A 25,892-nucleotide genomic window follows, 5' to 3' on the forward strand; every position below is an offset into this window, starting at 1 on the left:
ATTGCTGTATATTTTCCCCTTGCACAAGTGCTCTATTTCAAGCAGAAATATCTTTACAGATCTGATTTGATGACTTAGCTATAATATCCCACTTTGCAATCCAATTTCAAGACAACCAGCCTTCCAATCCCATTAATCAAATGTTATACTTAGTACTGAACACTGCACGAGAGGGAGGACACTTGATTTAAAGACAGTGAATCAAAGGCCATATGAAAACATGATGCAAGAACTCAACAGCCTCAGCTACAGATGTAGGTTCAGGAATTAGGCTAATGCTCAATTAGAAAATTAAAAAAAAAAAAAGAAACATTTCACAGATTCAAAAATTCACAGGTTCTAAAGCCAAAAGGACTATTACAACAATGTAATCTGACCTCCTGCATTAATAGAGGTCAAACAGTAATTTAGGCAAAAACTCTATTGCTTCTCTTTACACAATAGCATCTATTTTAGGAAGATTCAAGAACAAGAAAATGTTTCACAGTACTACATAACTTGTCACAGCTAATATTTACTCTCACAGTGAAAATGTGCACCTTTTTACTAATTTGAATTTCTCTAGCTTCAGCTTTCAAAACAAGATTTTATGTCTTTTCCTGCTAGATTAAAGCTCAGAATAGTTTTGGAATTGAACAGTTGTCCAATTTTTAGACCATTTTATACATGTTCCACTGATTTTTTGTATAGTGACTATTTTTGAAGTACTGAAGGGATTATCTGTAATAACCAACATTTGAAATAATGACATAAATCAAAAAGATTCATAAATTATTAGTAAAATGTAAGAAAACACAAGTTCTTCACATAGGCAGCAACAACAAATAATACATAGTTAGCGAAGTAACTGAAGCAAAAAAAAAAGAAAAAAATCATTAATTGAGGAGATGTTTGTAGTTGCTTATAAGAATTGAACAGTGGATAAACCAAAAGACGGTGTTTGCATTATTAACACTATGCCATGTTTTTATGGTGGTACATAATCTTACTGGGAGACCAATCATGTCTGGAACACACAGCAGCATAGAAAATAATCCCTATCGAAACAGATTATTACCTGAAAAGACAAGACCATAGGTCAGGAAGCATTATTACCCTTATTTTACTAGAGGAACAGAATGAGTAAAGTTCTCAGAGATGTTTAAGCAGATAAACAGCACATAAGTCCATCTAAGCAGATAAACAGAAGATTAAAAAAATCTAATAAATAGATAAATCCTATTTATCCTGTAAGTAACTTGGGCAGGGCAACCCAAAACATCTTTAACAGAACCAAAAATATATAAAAGAGATCAGCCTAAATCCTTAAAAACAAAGACATTTTTCCACTCATCACACATCCCCTTTCCTACTCACTTGTTAGTATTCCAGGGTTCCCTTGTTTCTTTCTCACAGTTTAAATTCCACATAGTAGCAATGGACATATATTTATACAGGCACCTTAACTCCACTGATTTCTGTGAGAAGTAAGCAAGCAAATACCTCCATATGATCTTGCCCATAGGGTCTTTTTCTATCCAGAGACCAAGAACTGTCAGATACAAGTAAAAAAATTGCAGAATTCCTCTCACAGGTAACAGCCACACGTTGGACGGAACTGTAGCTGGCCTTTACACAGCAAACAAAATAAAAAAGCAAGCAAAGACTGAATAGGAGATACAAGGCACAAAGGTAGGACTACTCTCTCAGGATCGATCCCTTTTCACAGCTACTTTAGAAGTACCTTCTACCAATTAATTACCTTCAGGAAATCCAGAAATCCCACTTACAGCTTCCAGAAAAATATGCTTGTCCCAGTTCTGCTATCTTCCCCACACAGGGAAAGCAAACGCCTTCTTGACTTATTTGAGGAAGGGAAGGGAAGGGAAGAGATTCTAAAGAAAAAGAGGAAAACAGAAAACCAGAGAACCTCAAGAGGAAAAAACTGTCTTGGGGAGAAGGGAGGAGAAATGGGAGCAAATGCAGCCCTTGGTGTGGAGGGAAAAGAAATGGGAGGAAGAAAAGGGAAGAAACCACTCATTTCACCTTTCTTGCACTTTGACAGCAGGCAGAACAGAGAACAGCAATACATTCATAAGAAGAGCAGAAGCAATCAATACATTCCCAGCTCTGGGAAGGAAAGGGAAAGGCAGCAAACACTGGCACTCTGACTGGAGACAAAGAGAAATAGGTTTGCAGGCAGAAGGACAAAAAGCAAGAGGTATGCAGAGTAACTGGCATAAGGAAGAGGGACTTACTAAAAAGAGGAGTTTGGAAGATGACCCTAACCAGAGGGTCCTGGGAGGTAAAGAAGGTATGTGCAGTAAGTTCAGTTACAGGAATAATAGAATACATAGCCTTGGGGCCATCTGAATGGCCCAATGTGCTAGCATTTTCACTGCCTATCCACCTAGCAAGCAATGAACTAGACGGAGTCCAGAGGACTTACGCTTCCATACCTTCTGAAAGCTTCTCTGACCTAGACCTAAACCTACAAAAAAATCCTAAATCACAACTAATCTGTCCTGCTGCAGAGGATGCCCTTTGGAACCTGTCAGCATCGTTCCCTGAACGCCCTGACATGCAACTGGCCTGTTCCCCACTTCACTCTCAGGGCCACTTCTGCTCTGCCAACATTTGTCCAACCGAGGAATGACATATGGAGTCTTGAGAAGTGAACCTGGCTCTCCTACAGGGCAGAATGGCTATTTATTGATGATTTAAGTGCTTTCCTCCAGGCAGTGGATGACTCAGTACCTTGTCAAGAGGTAAAACACGTTGGTTTAACAGGTCTAGTGGAAAGCAATTCTTTCCTATTCAAAAAACGTACCTATGTTCCTGCCAGTGTAAAATCTGACTCACCTTAAGCCGTTGTACCTCATCTTAATAGAAGTCTACTCAGACAAACACACTAGATATTCAGTCAATGATTAATGGCACTACCTGGCTCTGGTGAAGCACTGTTCATTAGCAGATCTCATAAGTGCTTCGTAAGACACTGATAACAATATCCTACAAATTAAAGGGAAATTGAGGCACATCATAGCGAAATCATTTGCCAAAGATGACCCAGCATGGTCCTCATATAACCTAGGACACAGCTAAAGCTTCCTCAGCCTCAGGACTGTGACTCCACTGCTATAGGAAACAAAGGTAGAACATGTCAGCTACTTCATAGAAATTAACTGTATACACAGTCCTTTTCTGCAAAGTGCTCTTGGGAAAAGGCATGCTTATGGGCAACTAGCCAACACTGGCTGAAGTGCTGTAAGTCTATGCTCTTTCCTTCCCTGAAGAAACTTGTTTGCACACTCACACCATGATAAAGACCATCCATAACTAAAATTAGGAGCAAAATTCCTTTACATGTGAGCTGAACTTGTCTTTCCAATCTACAAAATGCAGAGTCACAGTTAAGGCATTCAGTCTAGTTCTCTCCATGCCAACATAAAATAATGTGATTGCAATCTTGATCTCAGATTAAATGAAACTAATTTTTAAAGACCCACTCCTACATTTTTTGATCCTGTGGCATCACTACAGGTCACAATTACCGTAAGTTAATTTAATTCTCTGACTTATTGAATGATCCAATTTTATTATACCTGAATTCTTAAATTAATTGTTGTGCTTGCAACTCGCATCCTGTAATCATTTCTTATACAAAAGAAGGTACCAAATGGAATTTTCTTTAACAGAAAAAAAGTAAGTCTTATGTATGAACCCACAAAAATATGACTACTGCGTACAACACAGTACTGTTATACAGCCACATAGAGGGATACATCTGACTCAATGCAGGTATCTGTAGCATCTGTGTCTACCATCACTTTAGTTGTTCAGACTTCCTTTACAGTCAATGGACAGTACCAGTCACCTCCGGGTGCACTTTAGCTCATCTTAAAGTAGACCTCCAAACAATCAGGAGAATTGTACCCTAAAAGCACCCATCTCTTGTAATTCAATCCAAAAGTAGCCTTAGTTGACTACCTCATATGTACCTATCTGCACTGCAGACATCTGAAGTGAGGTGAGATGAATTCAACTGCATTGTCCAAAAAGGCCATACAGAGACTGATTCCCCACTCTGTTACAAAAGTTCTGTACTAGTAAGTAGTTCCAAGAATTTCTGAATTGTGGAGATATAAAACTGGTGTGACACCATCCTTTTCTATACACAGTCAAATAACATATATCGTATCTCGGTTTATTCTACACTGTCATACTTTCATGTAAGAAAACCAGCAAAGGTAGGTATTCAAGAGCGGGTCCTGAAGAGAAGGCAGAGTGCTTGCTAGCTGAAGGTGGATGTTCTGTACCAAGCAGACAGCAAAGAAAAGCACTTAAAATAATGAACTGGTGAAGCAGTTGCAGTGAAGGGAACAACATAAAAACCAGTACACCAGCACACAAGATTATGTGGAAGCTCTAGGAGGCAAGGGCAAGGGGCCATGTGTGAAGAGATACAAATGAGCTGGAAACTCATTCAGCATTATTGTTTTAAGGACCAAAAATTATGTCGGTATTCTAAAAAGTGCTCATGAGAGAAAAATGTCACCAACACAAAACAGAAACCACAAACTACAGCTGACTCCTGTGAGGGTGAAATAATCTATCGTTTTGTAAACGAGTTGGAGTAGGGGAATGAAAAGAGAGCATAAAAGGCTGACCCAGAAAAAGCATTGCTTTTCCATCCTCCTTCCCAACAAAACTTGTCATTTTTTCCTAGAACATCAACTTCTTTTTTCTTTTTGGTTCTGCTTTCGCATGTTGTTGTTTTTGTTTTAACCATAGGATTGAGATTCATCTGACTGAATGCAGATGCCTACACTGTAGCTATCTGATGCTTACTCAGTTGTATACAGCTGAGCCAGCTGCCTAGACTCCTTTTAAAGGCAATGGAGAGAGAAGCAAGCACTTCAGCTCATCCTGATTCATCTCATCCAAAGACATGCATCTAAAATAGGACACATGAATTTCACCCTAAAAGTGCCTGTTTATCTTTACTGATGATACAGGGAGGTTAGAGGACTAGTCAACTGCAGGTGTCTATACAGTGAACATGCCAAGTGAGATGACATGAATCCCTCTGAAGATATTTTATCCTGCAAGAGCAACCTTAGAAAATGTGAAAGCATAAACAGTGCAAAACCACCTCCCTGGGTTTGCGAAGTCTGATACGGCATCTTAAAGGCTCACCTATCCATTTATCTCACATAATGCCAAATATCAGTAATAATTACACAGACCTCAGTATATCTCTTCTTCACTGAACGTCCGCCTTGCCATCCTTGTTTAGGAATGAAAGCTGTTTATTTTGATTTAGTTCAGAATGATCCCTTTTGTTACATAAAAACTAAAATCAGAAGTATCCTGGTATGAAAAACACCACTGTGGTATCCACGGTGTAAGTGGGGAGTGAGGTGCTGAGGAGAGGAGCATTGGACTACCAACAAAAATTACATAACTGAATTCCTAAAAAAAAACTTAATACGGCAATTTTCCACAAAACCTCCACTCATCCATTTTGCTACTTCTTCTCTCATTTAAAAAAAAAATAAAACCAACATTGAATACAGGTGATTTATTAACTTTCTTCTATTGTGCAGTAGTCAGTTCAAAATCAGTCTTGATTAATATGTAATAGCACCACTTGTTTTTCAAATACAATGGGACTCAGATACGAGGACTACAGTTATTTTTCTGTATGCTGGTATCCCTGCAATTCAAGATCAGGGTTACTTTCTCTCTAGCTAAGGGAAATGTGAGTTACTCTATCCTCTACCTCAATTACACTAGATTTTATTCATATTATTGTTAGAGCTATTATTATGAGTAATAACTTCTTATAATCACCTTCATCTTCATTGATTAAAACAAGGCTCAGACCACATACAGGCACTCACAAAGGTACCATTCTTTCATAAAGAGGTCCTGATTTAAGATGAGAATCAATATACAAAGTTTGATGGCTACTAATATATACCTGATATATACTAGTATTCTTTTTTTTAATGAATCAGTCACATTACACACACATTAAATAGTTCCCTCCTTAAACTATCTACCCTGAGCTATAGGCGAGGTGCGTTGTCAAAGACTTTTTTTAAATCCAGTGTCTACTGACTCCCTCCAAGAACTCCAGCTGGTTAGTGAGACAGAATCTCCCTTATGCAGCAGTTATGTCCAGGCAAGACCAACGTATTTACCCATGTGCTCAGTTATCTTACTCTTTATATCCTTTAGAGTCCCCACCTTGGCGGCGAAGGAAGTCAAACTCACCAGCCTATAGCTCCCAGGACTTCCCCTGGAGCCCTTTCTGTATGTTACCCCAGCAATTCTCTGGCACGGTGGCCGTTTGTAAGGATGGTCTACGTCCCATTGCCAGAAGTTCTGCAGCTCCACATCTGGTTACCTTCAGAAGGTGCAGGTGGATGCCACTGAGCTCTGCAGACTTCCTAACAACTAATTCAGCTCTTTTATTTAGTGTTTCCCATACACCTACCTCAAATTGATAGTTCCTGCAACCTATCTGTTACAAAGAATAAACTGAGCATGGGAATCAACCCATTCTTCAGCAGGAAAGTCCAATACAAATAATTCACTGCACTTCTCTGCTATATCCTTAAAAATCTGAGTCCCCCTTTTACACTTTGGCCATGACATCGCCCCTCACCCAGTAAGCCAGAGCCCTATCTGCTGTATACACTCAAGTCAGGCATGAACCACCTTAGCAGAATCACTTAAGATCACACAAAAACTTTCAAATTTTGGCTAATATGTTTTGAATAATGGTTGAAAGGTATCTGTTCTTCATGAAACGTACTGAAGAAAGATTTTTTAGGACTGCAAATGTAATAAAAGCAGCATACGGGTTGGGTTTTTTTCTTAAAAATGTTGAACGTATTTTTACGGTACCCTGTCAAATAGAAGCCTAAGGATATCCACAATCAAATGGGTTCTTAAGTAAATGAGTATAATTTCATTTCAGTTCAAAGTTCCTGAATTCATACATTATTCTTTATTTCTCAAAATCTTAGATAATTCTGTGATTCTAAGTTCGTTCCAAATATTAGAAAAGCATATTACCAAGCACTCTTACAAAGAATGCACATTTGCACATTATTTTTGTACTGTGAACACTAGCCAACAAGTAATATCCAAGTCATGTTTTCCAAAACAATCATTCTTTGTTGGTACTAAGCAACCACAGCTGGATGCCCCATGAAATTTAGCTTATTGGGAAAAACACAGCACGAATTAAAGTGAAAGAACAATGTACATCAAACATGTAGCAAAAATGTGACATTTAAAAAACAACTCTTACATAAAATTAAAAACCAAAATTAAATCTGTCGAATCCTGGAGAAATTTAACACAAAAAATATGTTTTGACTAAGTCACATCCGCAGAATTTGCTCAAATGTAGACACAGAATAGCGTATATGTGTGTAAATGAATTATTTAAAAATTTGGTCAACTGAGCTGCTGTGTTATACTACATGTAGTGCACTGAATTAACTGAACTGTTACCCTCAGCACGGTAAAGAAAAGGACAGGAGATGGGAGAAGTCTGGCTGTAAAGTCTGTTGAGTGCCTGGTGTGACCTTAAGCAAATCAACAGACACCCCTTAGTTCTCCTGTAAGAACAACTGAAAACTGGGTAACCCCTTTCAAATCCAGGTGTTGCATTTAAACTGTGCTTCCTTAAGCAAACATATTCACTATACACTCTTACTTTTTTCCTTTTTCCCCAAGAGGAGAAGTCCAACCATTCTTCTGCTCCCACTCAGAAGGACATGCTGAAATGTATTTTACCTTCCTACCTTTGTCATCTGAACCATCTTTCATGGTATGCGGCCTTACCCTGATAGTCGTGGAATAAGAGTGTCCTGTTCATGCCATCAGTTAGAACACAGTACTGTGGCGGGCTCCTGAGACACCTCTGCTAAAGTCCTTCTATCGAGCTGTAAGAGCAGAGATAATTGCAAAGCCTTCTCTGGAATTCTTCAGCTGCGTCTATCCAAAATATCTCATCTCTGGGAACTGCAGAAGTACTCACTGAGAAATTCTTTTCAGGGAATTAATTAGACGGTATCATGAGTCACCAGCACTAAATCCCTCTTTCATTTTCAGAAACTGAGCACTGTAATACACCAGCTTGGCTATTTTCTGTATTCTCCAACGGCACCTCCATATACTGCAAGAAAAATGAAGCTTAATGCATGTGAATTTGATGAGTGTGAATGCTTCCTTATTTGATTAGGATAACAGAACGTATTTGTTTAAATGAGTAAACATGTGCCTATGATTTCCTCCCTGTGGCAGAAATGTAAAACGTTCAAATGAATTCCTAGAGGCTTTCCCTTTGGAAAACCCACGTAAAAGCTGTAAGAAGTAAGGAAGGAGATAGCTATATACAGACTATGCAGCATACTAGTACAAAATGTGACAATATGAGCCTAATCCTGAAGGTCTTAGTCCAGACCATCATTTAGTGACACTGAACTGAAGTACCTTAAACACGTAAGCAACCCAACTTAAATTCCACAGCTTACATAAAATTAAGCAAGTAATTATGTACTTGGCTGAATTTGGGTCTGACTGTTTTCCTCCACTTGGTAGTAAATTGTTAAAAAGTAAGAGATTATATTCATTAAAAGGAGCCCAAAAAAACTATCCCTACTTGATTTTAACAGTACAGACTAGAAAAAAAAAACCAGTCATTTAATTTATCTTCTTTACTTTTTAAAGTAATACAGAATTTCCAATTGATATTTGCTTATCAAGCAGTGCACACTGTCCTGGTTTCGGCTGGAATAAAGTTAATTTTCTTCCTAGTAGCTGGTATAGTGCTGTGTTTTGGATTTAGGATGCAAACACTGTTGATAACACACTGATGTTTTCAGTTGTTGCTAAACAGTGTTTATACTAAGTCAAGGACTTTTCAGCTTCTCATACTGCCCTGCCAGTGGAGGCTGGGGGTGCACAAGAAGCTGGGAGGGGACACAGCAAGGACAGCTGACCCAAACGAGCCGAAGGGATATTCCATACCACAGGACGTCGTGCCCAGTATATAAACTGGGGAAGTTGGCCGGGGGACACCGCAGCTTCAGGATTGGCTGGGCATCGGTCAGCGGGTGGTGAGCAACTGCATTATGCATCACTTGTTTTGTATATTCTATTATTATTATTATCCTTTCCTCTTCTGTCCTATTAAACTGTCTTTATCTTAACCCACAAGTTTGACGGTTTTTTTCGATTCTCTCCCCCATCCCACTGTGGGGGGGAGAGAGCGAGCGGCTGCGTGGTGCTTAGTTGCCAGCTGGCGTTCAACCACGACAGCACACCCACAAGTTAACGTGCTGTTGATACTCAGCAATAAAACCAGGATATATTTTAATAAACAAATTAAACTTACACTGTTTTTAAAACTTTACTTACATTGTGGATAAGCCAGTGTTTTTAAAATCAGCAAATATACCTATAAACCTGTAATGTACTGTGCTAAATCATCAAAGATGCATAAAGGCATCTTATGTTGTTTTTATAGATTGTAAGGCCATTTATCTGATGCCAAAACATCACTGAAAAAGCAACATTATATTCAAGGAGAGCTTTTCACTGGGAAATCATAATCATTTTCTATTCTGACAAACACAGCTGTTCTAGGGCTGGATAATACCAAAATGGTCAGACGGTAAGATAAGCTTTGGTGAAATGTTTGTCTTAGACATAAATTCTGTTGCAAATTTTAGGAACATGACACAAAGAACAAAATTCAGGGGTAAATGACCATAACTAATCATGTTCTTCAGGTGGATATTGTCACATCATTTTCCTTGCATAATAAAACGTATCAGTCGCCTAGACAAAATGCTATCGGGACGCCATTTACAACAGGAGTTTTATTTCGCCTCACCACCAAAATCTCTCTTACATGTTCTGACACCACTGACAAGGACAAAAGCACGTTATACTTTTTCATTAACTGCTTGTATGAGGAAATCTTCAAGGATGGACAAACACAAGAGGTTGACGACATTATTTACACAGATGGGCCATCATCAGAATTTAAGTAAGCAGCGAATAAACTAGTGCATCTTAAAATCCACTGTATTAAGAATCTCTTGTAATAGTAAAACTGGCTCCACAAATCCGTGTTTTCCATTAGGAGTAATGGACAAAGGTTTTTCCTTTTATGATGAATACTTACAGAAGTGTTTACACAGTCACAGTTACTTCACTTCAAAGAGGAAATGCATCACCATTTTACCAACCAGCTCCAGAGAGAATCCAAAAGCAAATTAAGTAAAATAAAACTCAGAATTTGTGATGATTCTCCATTGATGACTACCTTGGGGATCAGTATGATCTGACAGCTATCTATTAATCCAGCTAATGTGTTCTGTATGATATGTATAGCACTGTGTTTTTTTCAACTAGAGTATTATGCTGTAATAAAACAAAGATTTTAAAAGTCTATGTCTCAACCTCATGTTGTCTTTACCAACCACACGTTTAATCTCATCAAAGACTGAAATCAGGTCTGTTTGACCAGGTTTGTTTCCGTGAAGCATGAAAACTAATATTCCTTTTTTTTTAGTTCACTAAATACCACATAAGAATCTCAATCCATTTGCCTAAGACTGATTTGCAACTAACTATAATTAAACATGCCATTCTACTTTCTCTCTTTTAATACCTCTTCTAAGCTTCAGAAATTATCCAGTAGTTAAACATACCTTTAAAAACAACAACAACAACAAAACAGTGTGGCGGAGGTTGTTCCAGGGAGTTCCTTCCTGAATAGAGGTCATGCAGACCTGCAGAATCATATTTTGATCAAAATATTGATCATATTTTTATGTCAAGTTTTTTTCCTTTTACTCCACTTCATTACCTCCACTTTATTTTCTATTTCCAGTTCTTAGAATTTGTTCCAAGTTACTTTAACACTTGTAATTGTTGCTGTTGTTTTACTGATCTGAACTAGGATGTGTGTCAGCAAAAGCCATCCCTTGCCTTTACTCAGGCATCGCTGGTTTTTTGGACTCCTTCAGGGAAAAAACAGAAACTACCTGTAAAGGCTTTCAAAGGTACTTTCTGCTTTGCCCTTTGCTGAAAACGACTGTTACAAAGTAGAGCCGGAGAAGCAGAAAAGGCAAGTGCATTTCAGGAACTCTGGTGCACAGGTTGGTGCCTCCGTGTACGCTCCCCTTTATCAACACTTTATTTTAAGCCATGGACACATCTGAGACACAGATGCACTATTCTGTTCCTTCTACTCCCTGTTGGGGAAAGAAGTATGAGAAACGATGGCAAGGCACAGTGTCTTGAGCCACCATTGCCATTTCTGCTTTGATCACCTCCTCCAGCCCTTGGGAGCTGCCGTTTGCCGCTGCCTTTTGATGGGGAACAGGCAGAAGACAGTCTTGTACAGCAACAGATCGCGTCTTCCCGATTGCTCTACCTTGACTGAGCAATCTAGTCTAACAAGCTCTTCTTTAAAATAAAATTATTTTATTAACATTTGTGCTCCATTTTTATTATTTCCAATGAAACCCATATACAGTTCTCCCCAGCACGGGGAACGTAACGCTCCTGAAGCACTGCAGGTGTGTAGCTGTTTATATACCACACACATTGGTTTCTATGTTGCTTCTTCAGAAAATACTACCTTAGCATACACTAAACAGTGTAAAAGGTTAATGACAGTTTGCTTTGAGTCAGGAAGGTGCTCAGATGCCTTGAGAGGTATTTTAAGTACTTTGAAGCACCTGCCTAGTTTTACGCACTAGTGCCCATCGGCTGGAGTGACACAGCCTGCATACTTTAAGTCAGGCACTCTTGGGTCTGCTCTGAACTTGAACCTAAAAGTTTCACTGACTCCGAGTTTCGATGGCTTTCATATTGGAAGCAGTAACGACCTACAACCTTTTTATCTAAAGGGAAAGAAATTATTTTCATTACAAGACACTTCCTCTGTTACACTGCATTACGAACAAATGGCTCCTGAAAGCACCTTCTGCAATCTGGGCACTGACCTGCTGCACTCACAAGTCATGGAACAGAAATCAGCATCACACAAACGCGCGCCCAGGACTTAATGGCATTCACAGACGACATCACGGCTAAATTAGTCAGGGAGAACAAAAAGCTCTTCCTTTACACTGTGGTAAGGGAGTGGGTTGAAAAGCTACCTGTATTGTATTGTAAGATTTTTAACTAGCTGGATACCATCTTATGTTATTGATTTAGTTAAGTGAATAATTAAAAATAAAACCTATTTTACTATTTATAAGTATTTATCTAGTATTTCTTTCACTGTTAATGAGCTGCTCTCACTTTTCTGTGGTCACTTCATAGATGCACATTGTCACAATTTCATTGCACTCATGAACTGAGCGGATTTCACTCTGATACCAATCCCAGTTTTACTGGGCAGAATATATGTTTTGGGTTTTTTTTGTTTTATTTTGTTATTACAGTGCCAATATCCTTCCCAGTGCCTCAGGAGCAGAAGTAAAAAGCGCAAAGTTTTTAGAGGGCCTTTCCAGTGACTGCAGTTAGCCCTCCTGTTCTTCCACATTCTTGCAGAACATGTTATGCTGTAAATTTTCAGAGAGAATTACACTCAAAAGGGTGAGCAAGCCACTGCTTTCAATTTCTTAAATTCTCCTTTGCCAGAACTCTATTGTAACATACAGGGAAGCTGAGCATTTTTCTTTGTGCAAATTTTTAGTTGAACAGATTTCCTAATGCAGAACATTCCCTTTAAGGGGACGCAGGAAGCATGGTCTCCCTTTATTACTGTTAGAAATACATCTTCCTTCCATCACTTGACACAGAAAGCAGGAAAAAGCATTTTTAAAGAAGTGGCATAGAGTTAAGAAGGAAAAGGAAATTATACATACAAAGGTTTAAGAAATAACGAATTGTTTGCATTACAAAGCCAGGGCCAGTAACTGATCTCACTGCCGAGGTTAATTTTGCTTACAGGGAGGAAAAAAAAAGGAAAATTCTTCCCTATTCCAGTCATCCTCTTCCTTGTTTTGATTATTGTTTGTCACTTGCCAAGATATATTCTATTGGGGGTACTTTTATAGTTACACTCCATCATACTGGTCTTGCCTGCTCTGATTGCTGCCAGAATCTTCAACCAGCACATTTCAAAGCATGCAGCAGGCTCACAAAAACAACTTCAGATATTATCTGGCTTTCTACAGTGTCCTTGGTGCCCTTTCATCCCTTCTCTTATCTGGCTATGACTGCTCATCTAGGGCTATGACTCCTTTAGTTCTGTCTGGGATCTCTCTCCCTCACGCCGTGCTGGATCTGGCTGCTCCCTTTCAGATGCAGCTGTCTTGTTTCTCCATTTTATTACAGCCAGTTGTTCCTTGCTGATTGTTGCTCCTCATGTTATTCTTGCTGCACTCTCTCCTCCTCTGTTGATGCAGCTCTCCAGGGCTATGATTCCTGCTGTCAGTTGTTTCTGGTGTGGAAAGGCTGTCACGCTTTTTGCTTTGATTTAACAATTCTCAGATCCACTCTTGTGTTCAACAGGCTATATTTCCTACTGCACTTGGGATATAACCACTTTTCCCATCATCGTGGGAGGACACTATCTCACTTCCAGCTGCACTAGGAAGACATATCCGCTCTCTGATGTAACTTGAGAGCCTTGAATCATCCACCAGTACTGTTTATTAATGAACTATCACGACTTCTCATTTTTCTCTACATATTTGTGGCCCTAGTGGAGGATGACATGCTCCTATCTGAAGAATGACTAGTATGATGCTTTTGAAAGAGGCAAACATTACCCTCAACAGCTTACGTGGAAAAACATTGTGTGTTGCTGGCTGTAACATCTGTTTCACTCTGCTTGTGGGATTACCTGAATACCACTCTTCAGGAGTTTATGACATGAGATTTCTTAACATGTGCAATCACTGAGGACAAGAAAGTAGAAATGAAAAATATATTCAGCTCCAAGGCATTTAAATAACACAGTTTCAATGGTCATCTCTGAAGTGTATAGAAAGAGAAAGAGGCATGTCTTTAAAATGACAGCTGAGTGTCTAGCAGAGATAGGCACTTTAATGGTGTCTAATCGATTTATGCCATATTGATGACAGTAAAGACAATGAAATTACAATGACATTCTATGACTGTCGTTTCACTGAAAAAATCAGATGGGAGAAAGTTTCATCATTTCAGTATCATGTAGAAAATTGTGAAGAGAGAAAAGAGATCACATGGACAATCCAAGGTCCCAGGGAGCACAAGGTGGACATTTTAAAAGAAAATTAAAAGAGAATGGAAAAAACCCCATACCAAAATGTAGGGAAAAGATACTGCACATAGTGCTAGACTGTTTTAGAATGAACATTTTATTTAAGACTGTAGAAAAGTCCTCACTGATGGTCCTGATCCAAAGTTTACTAGAGTCAACAGCAAAAATTCCCGAGAACTTAATACTTGAGAGCAATTTAAAAAATCAGTCAGCAAACAACCAAAAAGCCATCCCAGAAACACCAGCAACAACATCCCTCCAGCAGGACTCATTGTGTAAGGAGGGCTTTGAGGCACTTGAAAATATTTGAGCACACACCTGACCCAGTAGAAGCCTTCAATAAAATTTTACAGTTTGGATTTTATTGACATACCATTCATCACAGTATTTATATTGGTAGACACTAGAGAGCTAGAAGGATAGGCAAATGTTCTAGCTATCTAATAAATAAGCTTGTTTCCCTAGTTGATTTTAAGTGCAAGCTATGCAAGCATGCATACAAGGTTACATAGGAATGAACCAATGTAAAATCTACAAAATGTTAAATTTGTTCTAATTTATCCCCAGAAGGAAACAGTGTCAGGTGCTTGGAAGAAGATGAAGAAACAGTGAAAAGAGCAGCCTATGAAGTCAGTCAGGAAAGTTTCTTTCTATGAGATATTGCTTGTATCTAAAACAAAAGGATGACTGGTTACAGAGAGCATCAGACAGACAAACTGCTTATCAGACAGGAAAACAAAGACATCATGGGTGAAAGAGTGGGTCTTTTAATCTCCTCACCTATGAAAGAGTGTAAGTAAATTCTTCCATTGCCATTCCTCAACGTGGTTTGCTACATCTGGTAACTGGGTTCAAAATTTACAGGATCAGACCCTGCTATGAACGCATTCAGTGTCACCTAGGGTTCGGAGAGTTGGCCATCAGAGAAGCTGAGTGGAGACGGTGCCGTATCCACCGGGCATGGCCACTGTTACACTGAAAAGCGAACCTTTAAATGGACAGATACAAGATAGAGATTGTACTCTAATCTGCACAGAAAACAGAGTGATCCTATTAGCCTGCATAACATAGCTAACAGTATACAGATGTGTCCTACTGTCCTATTTGTCACTTCAATGTAAATGAAAATTACTTAACGTTTGCAAAGTGTTCATAAGATGAAAAGATAAGTGTCAAGTATTACAGTTTACTGTGTGATATTACTATTATCATATTAATTAGAAAAAATGATTAGCTTGAAGTATTAAGATACTAATGTGAGATAAGCTGCTGAACCTACCAAGGTTCAGCTATCACCAGTAAACATATGATTGAAACATTTAAACAAGGAGAATACTTCAGTATGCTAAAAGCTGCCGGCTATTATAGCTTAATTGACCAAGAGTAATGTTTTCAAAGCCAACTAAGGGATTTTTGAAAATGTTACTTGGGCTCTTGAGCAACTCCAGCATTTTTAAATATTTTCCTAAGTATTTTGTGTTTGCATACTAGATCCTATACCTACTACACACACACTCTCATTTGCCCATCCTTAAAGGCATAAGACCCTTTCTTGGAAGAGGATCAAGTTGAAGTTATTGCTGACTGCGAATAACTGATGACTATAAGAAAGGATACACCTCTTTTTTAGCCCAGAATGAGCACTGGATAGACTGGAGGCTCAGTAGGCAAGTCAGTGCTATGCTGCTGCTGTGTTGTTACAGTCTGATGTTAGGCAGCTAATGATGCAATGAAAAGTTACTATCAAATACAAAGATGATAGTCAACAGACTCTTATTACTGAATAGCCAGCAGAGAGCTCCAGTACAGCCTTCATAGGGGAAGGCTGCAGGTGGCAGCCTCTGCATCACACATCAAGCAGGTTTGGTCATGAAATTAAGGCACAGTGTTACACACGATACCATGTAGCAGAGAATCATCACGTTAGGTATGATGGAAACCACCAGCTTTTGCACCATATGCTAACAGCAAGCCTAGTCATATGATGCAAAAGGTGGCAGTGTGCGGCCCTCTCACAGAAGCAGCCCTGCACAGAAGCTGTTCGGTCCCAAAGCTGGCCAAAAGACTTTCTATTCATTGAAATACAATTTGAAATTGCCTGAATTTAATACAAATCCCTTCGCCACCCCACAAGGCAGTTCCTCCACTCTCACTGTTCAGCAATGAGTTCAGAGTTTTCACTAGCTGACAGAAAAATTCTCATGCATAGAAAAACCAGTACTTTTACTTTAGTACTTGACAAGTTTTCTAGAGAGTTTCAACAGGACAAAGACTACACATCCTTCTGCTTTTTAAAGCATCTAACACAATTCAGACACTGCCACAAAATAAATAGTAATAAAAAAACTCAAAACTTCTTGCTGAATTCTGACAGCCTCCCAAGTTTATAACATTTAATAACAGTCAATGTGTTGCATGTAATTGGCTAGTATGTAGTATATTGTAGTATATTCCGAATATATTCCACACAAATTAAAGTTTCCCAGCTAGTAACCACCGTGGTGTATCTATTTTTACAATGGTATTTGTTTTACAGATGGAACATGATCTTCTAATAGCTACTGACACATCTATATATAGAGACAGAGAGGTTTAATTAGTCTCACCTTTTTATAGGCGATCCAGTCAAACACCCTGTCAATGTCTGTGGCTTGCTGCACCTCCTGGGATACTGGATGTGAACTGGCCAAACCATCCAGCAACATCACTTCATGCAGGACATCTGTCAGAAATCTCTGCTTTTCCTGAAATACAGCATATGCAGTAATATCGCAGACAAATACACATCTACAACAATACAGAAATGATGCACAGTTATCAGAGGCAGCCTCTACATGACAGTTGACTAAAATTGGACCTTCTGGTTTGAATGTAAGCCACCATGACCTCCTACAATCTTGAACAGGTATACAGAATAGACAGGAACTAATTCTAGCACCAGGGATCCCTCTGACTTGAGATCTTTTGCTGCAATGAAAGTTGACTGAAATTACATTAAAGACTACTAAATGAATCAAAATGTATCTGTCGGTGCACACTGCAATTCTGATTACAACTATTCACTCACAGTTACGAGGAGTGGGAAGAGAGGAGAAATGGCATAGTCTTCAACCACAAAAATATATGGATGCTACAAATCATAGAGCTCATTGCATATGCAGGTACGAAAAGTTGCAACAGAGGTGGGTAAATACAGTTATTACTATTTTATTTAGTGAGGTTTAAGTCACTTGGCTCTTAGTGCCAAGTTCACAGGGCAGGTCAATGTGGGACAGGACAATGAACAGAGCCCACAGCAGATGCCCGCATTGTCTTTCATAACTCTGGTATAGAAATTCTTTCTCCTCAAGAGCTTGCGTGCTCTACAAACTTTCTAACTTCCACCTGAAGGAAACCATTATTATCTCTCTTTACAAGTGGGACAATAGGTGCATGTAGAAGTTAAATGACATAGTCAAAGTCACAGCTACGTCAGAAGCAGGTGCAAACCCAAACAACATCCAACATACTAATTTGTTTCTATACCTTCTATAAATATGGATTGCAGAGGTATGTCAAAACTGCTGCATATTTACTCTGGCAGCAACACTAATTAAATGTTCATGTACACTCTATGAACTCTGCTGCACTCACTTTTACGGTGCAACTAGATGGGACTTTTTCAGCTGAGAAATGACATGCCTTAAAAACTGCCATATTGCATTCATATAGATGTCTCTAATCCAAAAGACTGTGTCAGGAAAGAAGAGCTTCATTTACTTGTTTTTTCAAGTCACAAATAAATGCAAAGAGTGAATTTAAAATTATGGAAAGTTTAAATAAGCTTTTTTCACCCTGAAATGACATATCGCAAACTTTATCTAAATTACAAGAGTTCCTGAATTAATGTCAACCCAGTGCCATAATATAAAGAAACTCAGGGGAATGCTGCATTTTTTTCAAAAGCCACCTTGATGTCCACAGATAAAATAACCACACAATTACCTAATAAATTCTATGTTTAATTTCTTGGGTGGCAAGGTTTTGATATCAATGTGTTAATTTAAATTATATTTATAAGACAGCCGAAAAGCTCTTCCAGTGCTGATCCATCTGGAAATAAACCTTTATGTTAAAATTCATTAGAGCACAAGGAATGTACCTTGAGCTGATTGTATATTCAGGCAATTAAAAACACAGGATGCAGGAAAGCCAATTACCCAACACACTCTTAGTGTTCTCAGCTGGCTGCGTGAGGTAAGGTTTGTGAAGGGAAAAGTAATGTCTTGTTCGTATTATTGTTCACTTCCAAATTTTCTCAGGCATACGCAGTTAGTAACTGCCCTTTTTTCATGGGAAAAAAAAGGTGTAGGGAAACAATTATTATGACAGTCCTACTCAGGGGAAACTGCTGAGATGTAAAGGATTGTAGATGCTTTGGTTACACCTCACTCACATTCTCTATTAGTCAGTAACAGAGCCCCAGTTTCATCAGATGTATGATATGTAATACATACAGGTATGAACACAGAGGTATGGACCTGTCCCCAAATTCAAGTTTGGGTATCACAATTGACAAACAGTTGTGGGAGTGGATTGTTACTATTTGGAATTAACTCATTAAAAGGACCCTTGTTAATCACAAATTAATACTTTAAATACAGAATCTGGAATCAAGAAAATCAGCATGTAGGAAACATAAAGTGAAGCTATAAGAAGAAGAATACAAAAGATTTAAAAAGGACAGGCTACATTTTGGTTTTCTGTTTGTTTCTTTGGTTATCTCCTGAAGGGCTGAAAAGGAGCATTTTAGATTCATGACCGCTCATTCAAGTTACGATAGCTGAAAAGTCTTCCTTGAAATTTATGGCAGACCGTCACACTGGGGTACAACTGGAATAGCTAGTATGCCTCCAAACATGTAAACCTGCATTTTAGTGAGAATTAAGAAGGCTTTGGACCTATAAAGCTAAATTTATTGAACTAAAAGGATTTCCAAAACTTTCCCACCTTTTCCCTTTAGTACGAAGCCTCTGAGAACACATTTCAAAAGGAGACTCAAATGTAACTCCAGGGAGACACAGAGAGAGCAAGAGAGAGGAGTTTGCTGGTTGAGAGGCGGCCTGCAGCTTGAAGAGGCAACAGGAAACAGAAATGGAGAAACTAAAACTGCCTTAATGATGTTGAAGAAACACTACCTCAGCTGTTAAAGTCCTGGAGCACATTAAGGGGAAAAGGCCAACACATGTGACTAAACTGCTTATACTGATGGAAGAGGGGCTTTCTATTCTCTAGTTATTTTACCCTATGCAGTACGGTGGAATTGATCTGTTTTAATATCATATCTACAGGACTAAAGAAACACCTAGCACAGAAATTGTAAAGAAAATCAGTCATGGAATGTGTTTAATGAGGCCAGCGAGCTGTCAACATGGTAGGTGATAGGTTTGCAGCTAGACATGAAACAATGACAAAATGTTGTTCAAGATGACCCTCCTCCGAGGGAATTCAACTGCAAGAGAAAAGCCAGAGATTGTGATCTGCCTGTAAGGAAAAGAGGGCTTCAGGTGAGTCTTGAGGCTTTGCTTGGAAAGTGTCGGTAGCTGCATGTAAGTTCAATGCTGTACAGTGCTAACAGGACCAGGGCTCTGCGCAGGAGCTGGTATGACAGCAGCAGAAGCCTAGTCTGAAATAAGGACAGAAGTGCTTCTACTCAAATTTGTGCCTTTCTTTAAAGGCAAGCAGGAAGCCCCTCTGCTCCTTATCTTCCTACCGCCCACTTGGAGTCCCATCTCTTCATCTCCTCTCTTCAGAGACTTTCTTGAACTGTGGATAGTCAAAGTCTGGGAGACCAGACCTGTGTTGAGAAAAGACATGCCAATTATTTCTGGTTGCTTTCGCTCTTACTCTTGAGAATGCTTCCAGGTGCAGGGACTGAAGTGCTGTTATCAGACGAACACACCTTTCAAAGATTTACATTTTCAGATTATTTCCTAAACATCTGTGGTCACTAGATTCAAGTATTTGTCTCTTCATAGGAACGATCTCTTTTAATCCTCGCCAGTAAGACCTTCTCTGTTTGGTACAAGGTTGTCCTGAAAGACTTATCCCTTCTCTGTGCTCTCCCTTCCTTAGCCAACACTTAATCATTGTGAAAATTCAAATTTCACTGCTTTGGGTAAAAGCAGCACGAATGCTACGGGTAACAGGGTCAGAAACTTTCCATTTACAACAATTCTTCCACATTATGGAAATAATCTCGAGATTTTTAAATGTGGATCTGTAGTGTAAATCATTCCATAGCAAAAAGAATCAGGAGTAAGAAACTGGCTAACCACAAGAAAGCTTTCTGGTTCTGGTTTGTTTTCACCTTGTTCAAGGGAGGAAGGTTTATGGAAAGGTAGTGGTCGCTCTTTGTGTATTGCTCTCCAACAGGATGCCCACCATTCAACTAGTCTACCTCTAAATGGAAAGAAAGCAATTGTGAAATAACATTTTTTTGGCAGAAAAGACTGTACCTTCAAGAGCCATTAAAAATTTATTGTGCATAACAGGATAACAATGATGTAATGGAAAGGGGTTGCTGCTGGTGATTTTACAATATCATATCAAGGCATAATGTAAGAGTACAAGTTAGCATGATAATAATGTAATACTTCAAGTTAGTCACATAAAAATAATTTCTAAAAATTAATATGAAATACCAGGGAAAAGAATTAAAATGAAAAAAATGGAAAACATCCAACAGTGGAACAAAAGGAACAGCACAATGAAAGCCAAAACTGATAATTAGTACGCAGAAGAGATCAAAGGCCTCAGTATTAAAGGCATTGCCTTTGTTCTGGGACAGCCATTCAAACAGTTTATGGACTGAGAAATCTACATGAATAAAGCTTAATATTGGTGTGCAAATCTGCAAATTATTTTCCTGACAAATTTGCTGGAAGTATCTTCTCCAAAATATAGAGCTTTACTAGCCATAAGGAATACAAAGGAGATAAGTAATCTCTCATGCCTGACAAAACAAGCGTGTGCAAGACCCAATATTTGGGTTTATAGGGAAAGTGCTCCCTAGGGAAAAAGAAATAGGGGCAAATTTTGAAAGCAATCAAAGAACACCAGCATATACACTACCAGCAGTTCAGTTCTAATACAATATACTTCAGGGTGAAGCTTAACAAACTACAGAGGAACATCATCTATGAGGAAACCTAAGGTTCAATAAAATACCTTAAGGCCAGAAAAGATCCACTGGGGGCCAAAAGCAAGTTCTTTCTGTCTACATGCTTATAATTCCTAAGTTGTCATAGCACAGGAAGTCTCCTGAGTACTTGCAAATGAAAGCAACATTTCTTTCTCTTTCTCTCTTCTCAACAGTAATTTTTTGTAAATAGCTTGAGCAGCTTACAGATTGCTATTTTTAATTTATATCTCTGCATGTGTGCTTCAATTATGGGCATAGTTTGTTGAAGGAGGCCTGCAACACATTCTACATTTATCAGCTGTGAATATGCCACGGTTCCGTGTCTACCTTTATAACCCTCTTTTCTGCATTTTCAGTCAAAGTTCTTGCAAAATTTCTGTCCCTGTGCTTGAGAAATTTTCACGCTGACTGACAATTTTTGTTGTTATAAAGCAACGCAGATGTTCTAGGAGTTTGTAGTTAAGGAAGACCAATAGCTTTGAGTATCAGGAAAGAGAGCTGGATATGTATTTTCTTTTCAATGAAGTGCCAAACCAGATATTCATGACCACCTGCTTAAGTTGCCAAGCAGATGGGTAGTTGATTTGGAGTTTTTAAGCAATTTAAAAATTTAAGCACCAGCTACTTCAACTGCTGTTTCCTCTCGCCACTGTTTTTCAGGTATAGCTTTGATTTGGTTGTACACCAGATCCATTACGCCAAATGTAGGCCTACAGAATGAGAGGATGCAGTACAAAAAAGGGAGCATTAGAAAAGGAAACAAGACATACTGACCACCAGCACTTAAAAAAAAGGCCAGTTTCACTCTCCAAGATCATATTTTGTCACCTTGTATGTAGTTGTCTTCACAGAAACAGAGTCATTAAGCAAACGGATGAACACAGATCCACTGTCTCCTCATGCATTTGTCTCCAGAGCATTTTAAAACATTAGGCAACAAAGTATGAAGTTTATCGTCCAATTCAAACTCCACAGGTGTTTGTGGCAGGAATCTGTAGAGGAAATTCACCTCAATTCAAGAAACAGTAAAAAATAGTTAAATGAAAAGTGGCTTTGAGATCTGGTTGGTATACTGAGTCCACTTCCAGCGACAACTGCCAGAGATCACCATCAATGAGAATACTTTTTGGGTGCTCTAACATTTGCTGGATGGATTTTGCATGCCTTGACTCTGTTTCAACCCAAAAGTGATGAGATTCAGTGAACTAAGTCCTGAAGGAACCAAAGACATTTTGCATGTACACCAGAAATTACTTATCAGCTTGTGCTCCAAGTAATTGCACACTGCCACAATTTTAAAATAAACGGTGGCAGCACATCAGGACAGCTGAAAATTTGAGAAGCAGTCTTTCAGAAAGGATGCCCTCAAATATACAGCTACAGCTTTGCTATTGAACTTCCCACAGCAACTAAACTTCCTGATGAAGTGCATATTCTTGTTTCAGTAGGACTACCCTGCAGTGAGTCCCTGCCTTGAGGCAAAATTTGCCATAAAGTTTCTTTCTCATTTTTACTGAAGACAAAGTGGTTACTAATTCAAAATTATCTGAAATTCAGCCAGTTGACTGAAGTTTCTTTCTGAAACCAAAGCTTCACCTAAACCCTGAACTCAGGAGATTTGAACTCACGTGATGCAAAAGCCCTCATCATAATGTCATTTTAACTACTCTCTCAAGATGAGCAGATAATGACACGAAGAAAGAAGAGACACTGACATTCTCCAAACCTGTACTTAATCTCTTGAATAAATGTTTCATCTAAATGTTGATATTCATTTATGTCTGATCTCTAAATGTTAAGAGTTAACTACTTAAAGTTAAGAATTCCATATATTAATTCACCTTGCCAGAGCATAAAAAAAGAAACTGTGTTAAGGAAGACCACGTGGAGATGGAAATTTATTTTCTTAGTTATAAGCTAAATTTAGTATAAGGATTTCTAAACTCGTATACTTAAAAAGGACTAGTAAATAGTAACCAGAAGATCTTGCAGCTTACCTTTACATATCTCTTTTTTCCTGCCAAACTCAATTATACATGAGATTCTAGTTAATTTTACATTGAAAGCTTCCCCCATAGTTAAGTTAAAACAGAAAATCCTACAAGGACTGACTTCACTCAGCAGTTACTGGGGGAAAAAACACTCCATGTGGTATGAATTAAAGGCTTACTCTATACCAGCATGGGGAGTCTTTAACCAAAAAAGAAGAGATTAAAGTAGTTTTAAAAAACGAGAGGCTGAATCTCTCTCAATGCTGAGCCAGCGTGATATTTATGTTGGGTTAGAAGGATCAAGCAGGCTACAGCTCAGGTTTGAAATGCCAAAATAATAATGAAATAAATCAAAAAGGCCCATGTCTTAAGTCTACTTCAAAACTTACAATAATTTTCTGGGTTTTCTATGAGTCAAACAATGCCTAAAAAAACGTAAAAGATGGAGACTAACGCTTTAGGAGGCAATCTGAGTCAAAGCACATTAAAGATATGCATGTGTCTAATGGCCGTATTCACTTTTATTATTTCAACCGAGTCAATGAGAAAGACAGGCAATTAAGATCATTTATCAAGAATCTGGGCAGCATGTTGCATGATGTTCAAAGTACTTAATGTAATGAAGTTCAGTTAAATGGTTTTCTATTAACTTTTTTAGGCACAGGTAATTTCTTGCAGCACGTATTTTTAAAACAGAAATGTTGATATGCAACCTCATTATTATTTTCAGCTGCCTGTAGTAATGGCAGGATCATCTAGACTATGGAACCTAATAGTGTAAAGGAAGCACAGTTCGCTTTTAAGAAAGATGAAAGATGCCCTTCCATGTAGACACAAAGTTTTACTCCAAATACTTTAACCACAATTGTTTAATACTAAGAAAATTTCTGGCAAACATGACCATCCTTAATTATGAAAGTAGTAAGCACACAAGAAAGTGGGAGATCTTATCCCAGAGCTTCAATGGATAGAGAAGGCAGAGGATTCAAAGCTATCACTGATGTACTACACCTTGACTAGCCAATAATGCTGTCAGCAAAGCTAACTTTTATATAATAAAGAAAAGGGAGAAGGCAGCTGGGCTCTGTGAAATGCTTTCTCAGCATCAAGCCAGGTACTGACCACTAAAGTATTTGACACTCGTTTGATGGATGAAAGGGAAAATTACATGCCAGTAATTCCTGCTGTCATAGTCCTCAAAACCTACCCCAATACCAGAGACATTCAAGGACAAACATGATGGTTCCTTCTACCAGAAAATAAGGAGGCAAAAGATCAGTCAATAAATTCCTGGATCTGTAAGCCTCAGTTGAATTCCTTCCTTTACAAAGCCACATACAAAGGACTTCAGGATAATGAGAGAAACAAGCAGAGAGGAAGATGGAACATATAGTTGCAAATGGACCTCTGAAAGGAGGAAGGTGAGCAGGGTAGATGAGAAAAGACAGGGTTATGAAGTGAAAATTACCAGCATATAGTGTTCTGCTGTAATTTTCTCTTTTCTCTGATCCTAAAACTACCAGAGGCACCTTCCACAGAGGTGAGATTACCTTGTTGTATCAGTCGTAAGATCTTACAGCTCAAGAACTCACATCCAGCTGCTGCTGCTTTTTGATGGCATGGAGAGACAACCAAACAGTTATATGGTAAGCCTCTAATAAAGAAACCTCATCTCTTTCTAAGTCATGAAATAGCAACAGCCAGGGAATTCACATGCAGATGACTACTCTGAGCACACATGATCAAGCGAAATTCTCTGATCTCTGGGGGGAACAGTTTGCAGTGCCAGCTTTCTTTTTAGAACTGTCCTGACAACACAGAAACAACTGTTTAAACTTCCAAGACCTTGAAAAATGAGATTTAAGAATAAGAATTTGAGACACTTCAGAATAAGAATTTCAAAAAACTCTTAATTTGGGGGATAGGCAAGGCAAGAGGCTGAAATGGGAAGAACTGTGAATTCATTTCCATGGCAAATGTCTAATGACTGTGTAGTAGGGACATACTTCCTGCAAAATCAAAGGTAGCTTCACCTTCAAGAGGTAAAAAGTAACATGCAGGGACTTATTTTATAGCTGAGGGAAGGGAATAAGAATTTCTAGCTTTCACCTGAAGTAACTTACATTTTAAAAAAGGATATTAAGACCAGTGGTGGAACCATGAAGGATCTCAGCACAGAAAGCTCACCTTCCTGTTTTAAAACCAGCAAAATTTTGTCCACTTCCCCAGGAGAGTTCTGATGTATCTTATATTAACTGCAATGGATAATGGACACCCCCATCAGAATGACTGTTCATTCTGTTCTTCACCCAAAATTTCAATAGGAGGATCCAGGACGTAAGGATGGGAAGGGTTTAATAAGGACTGGATTTCCTTTCTCATTAAGATTATGCAAGCCTGATGAAGTATGTAAACACCTTCTGGACAAGACAAGAAATTG

General features: G+C 38.6%; 1 protein-coding gene across 1 annotated transcript in view; it reads right to left on the minus strand.

The window, feature by feature from the left end:
- Positions 1-25,892, minus strand: part of TRHDE (thyrotropin releasing hormone degrading enzyme) — a 217,990-nt gene that overhangs the window by 96,308 nt on the left and 95,790 nt on the right. Inside the window, exon 6 of the mRNA XM_050904731.1 lies at positions 16,885-17,022. Coding sequence (XP_050760688.1) covers positions 16,885-17,022 — 138 coding nt within the window. The remainder of the gene's footprint in view (positions 1-16,884; positions 17,023-25,892) is intronic.

Source organism: Gymnogyps californianus, chromosome 1 (assembly GCF_018139145.2).
Source record: "Gymnogyps californianus isolate 813 chromosome 1, ASM1813914v2, whole genome shotgun sequence".
In the NCBI taxonomy this organism is placed as follows: domain Eukaryota; kingdom Metazoa; phylum Chordata; class Aves; order Accipitriformes; family Cathartidae; genus Gymnogyps; species Gymnogyps californianus.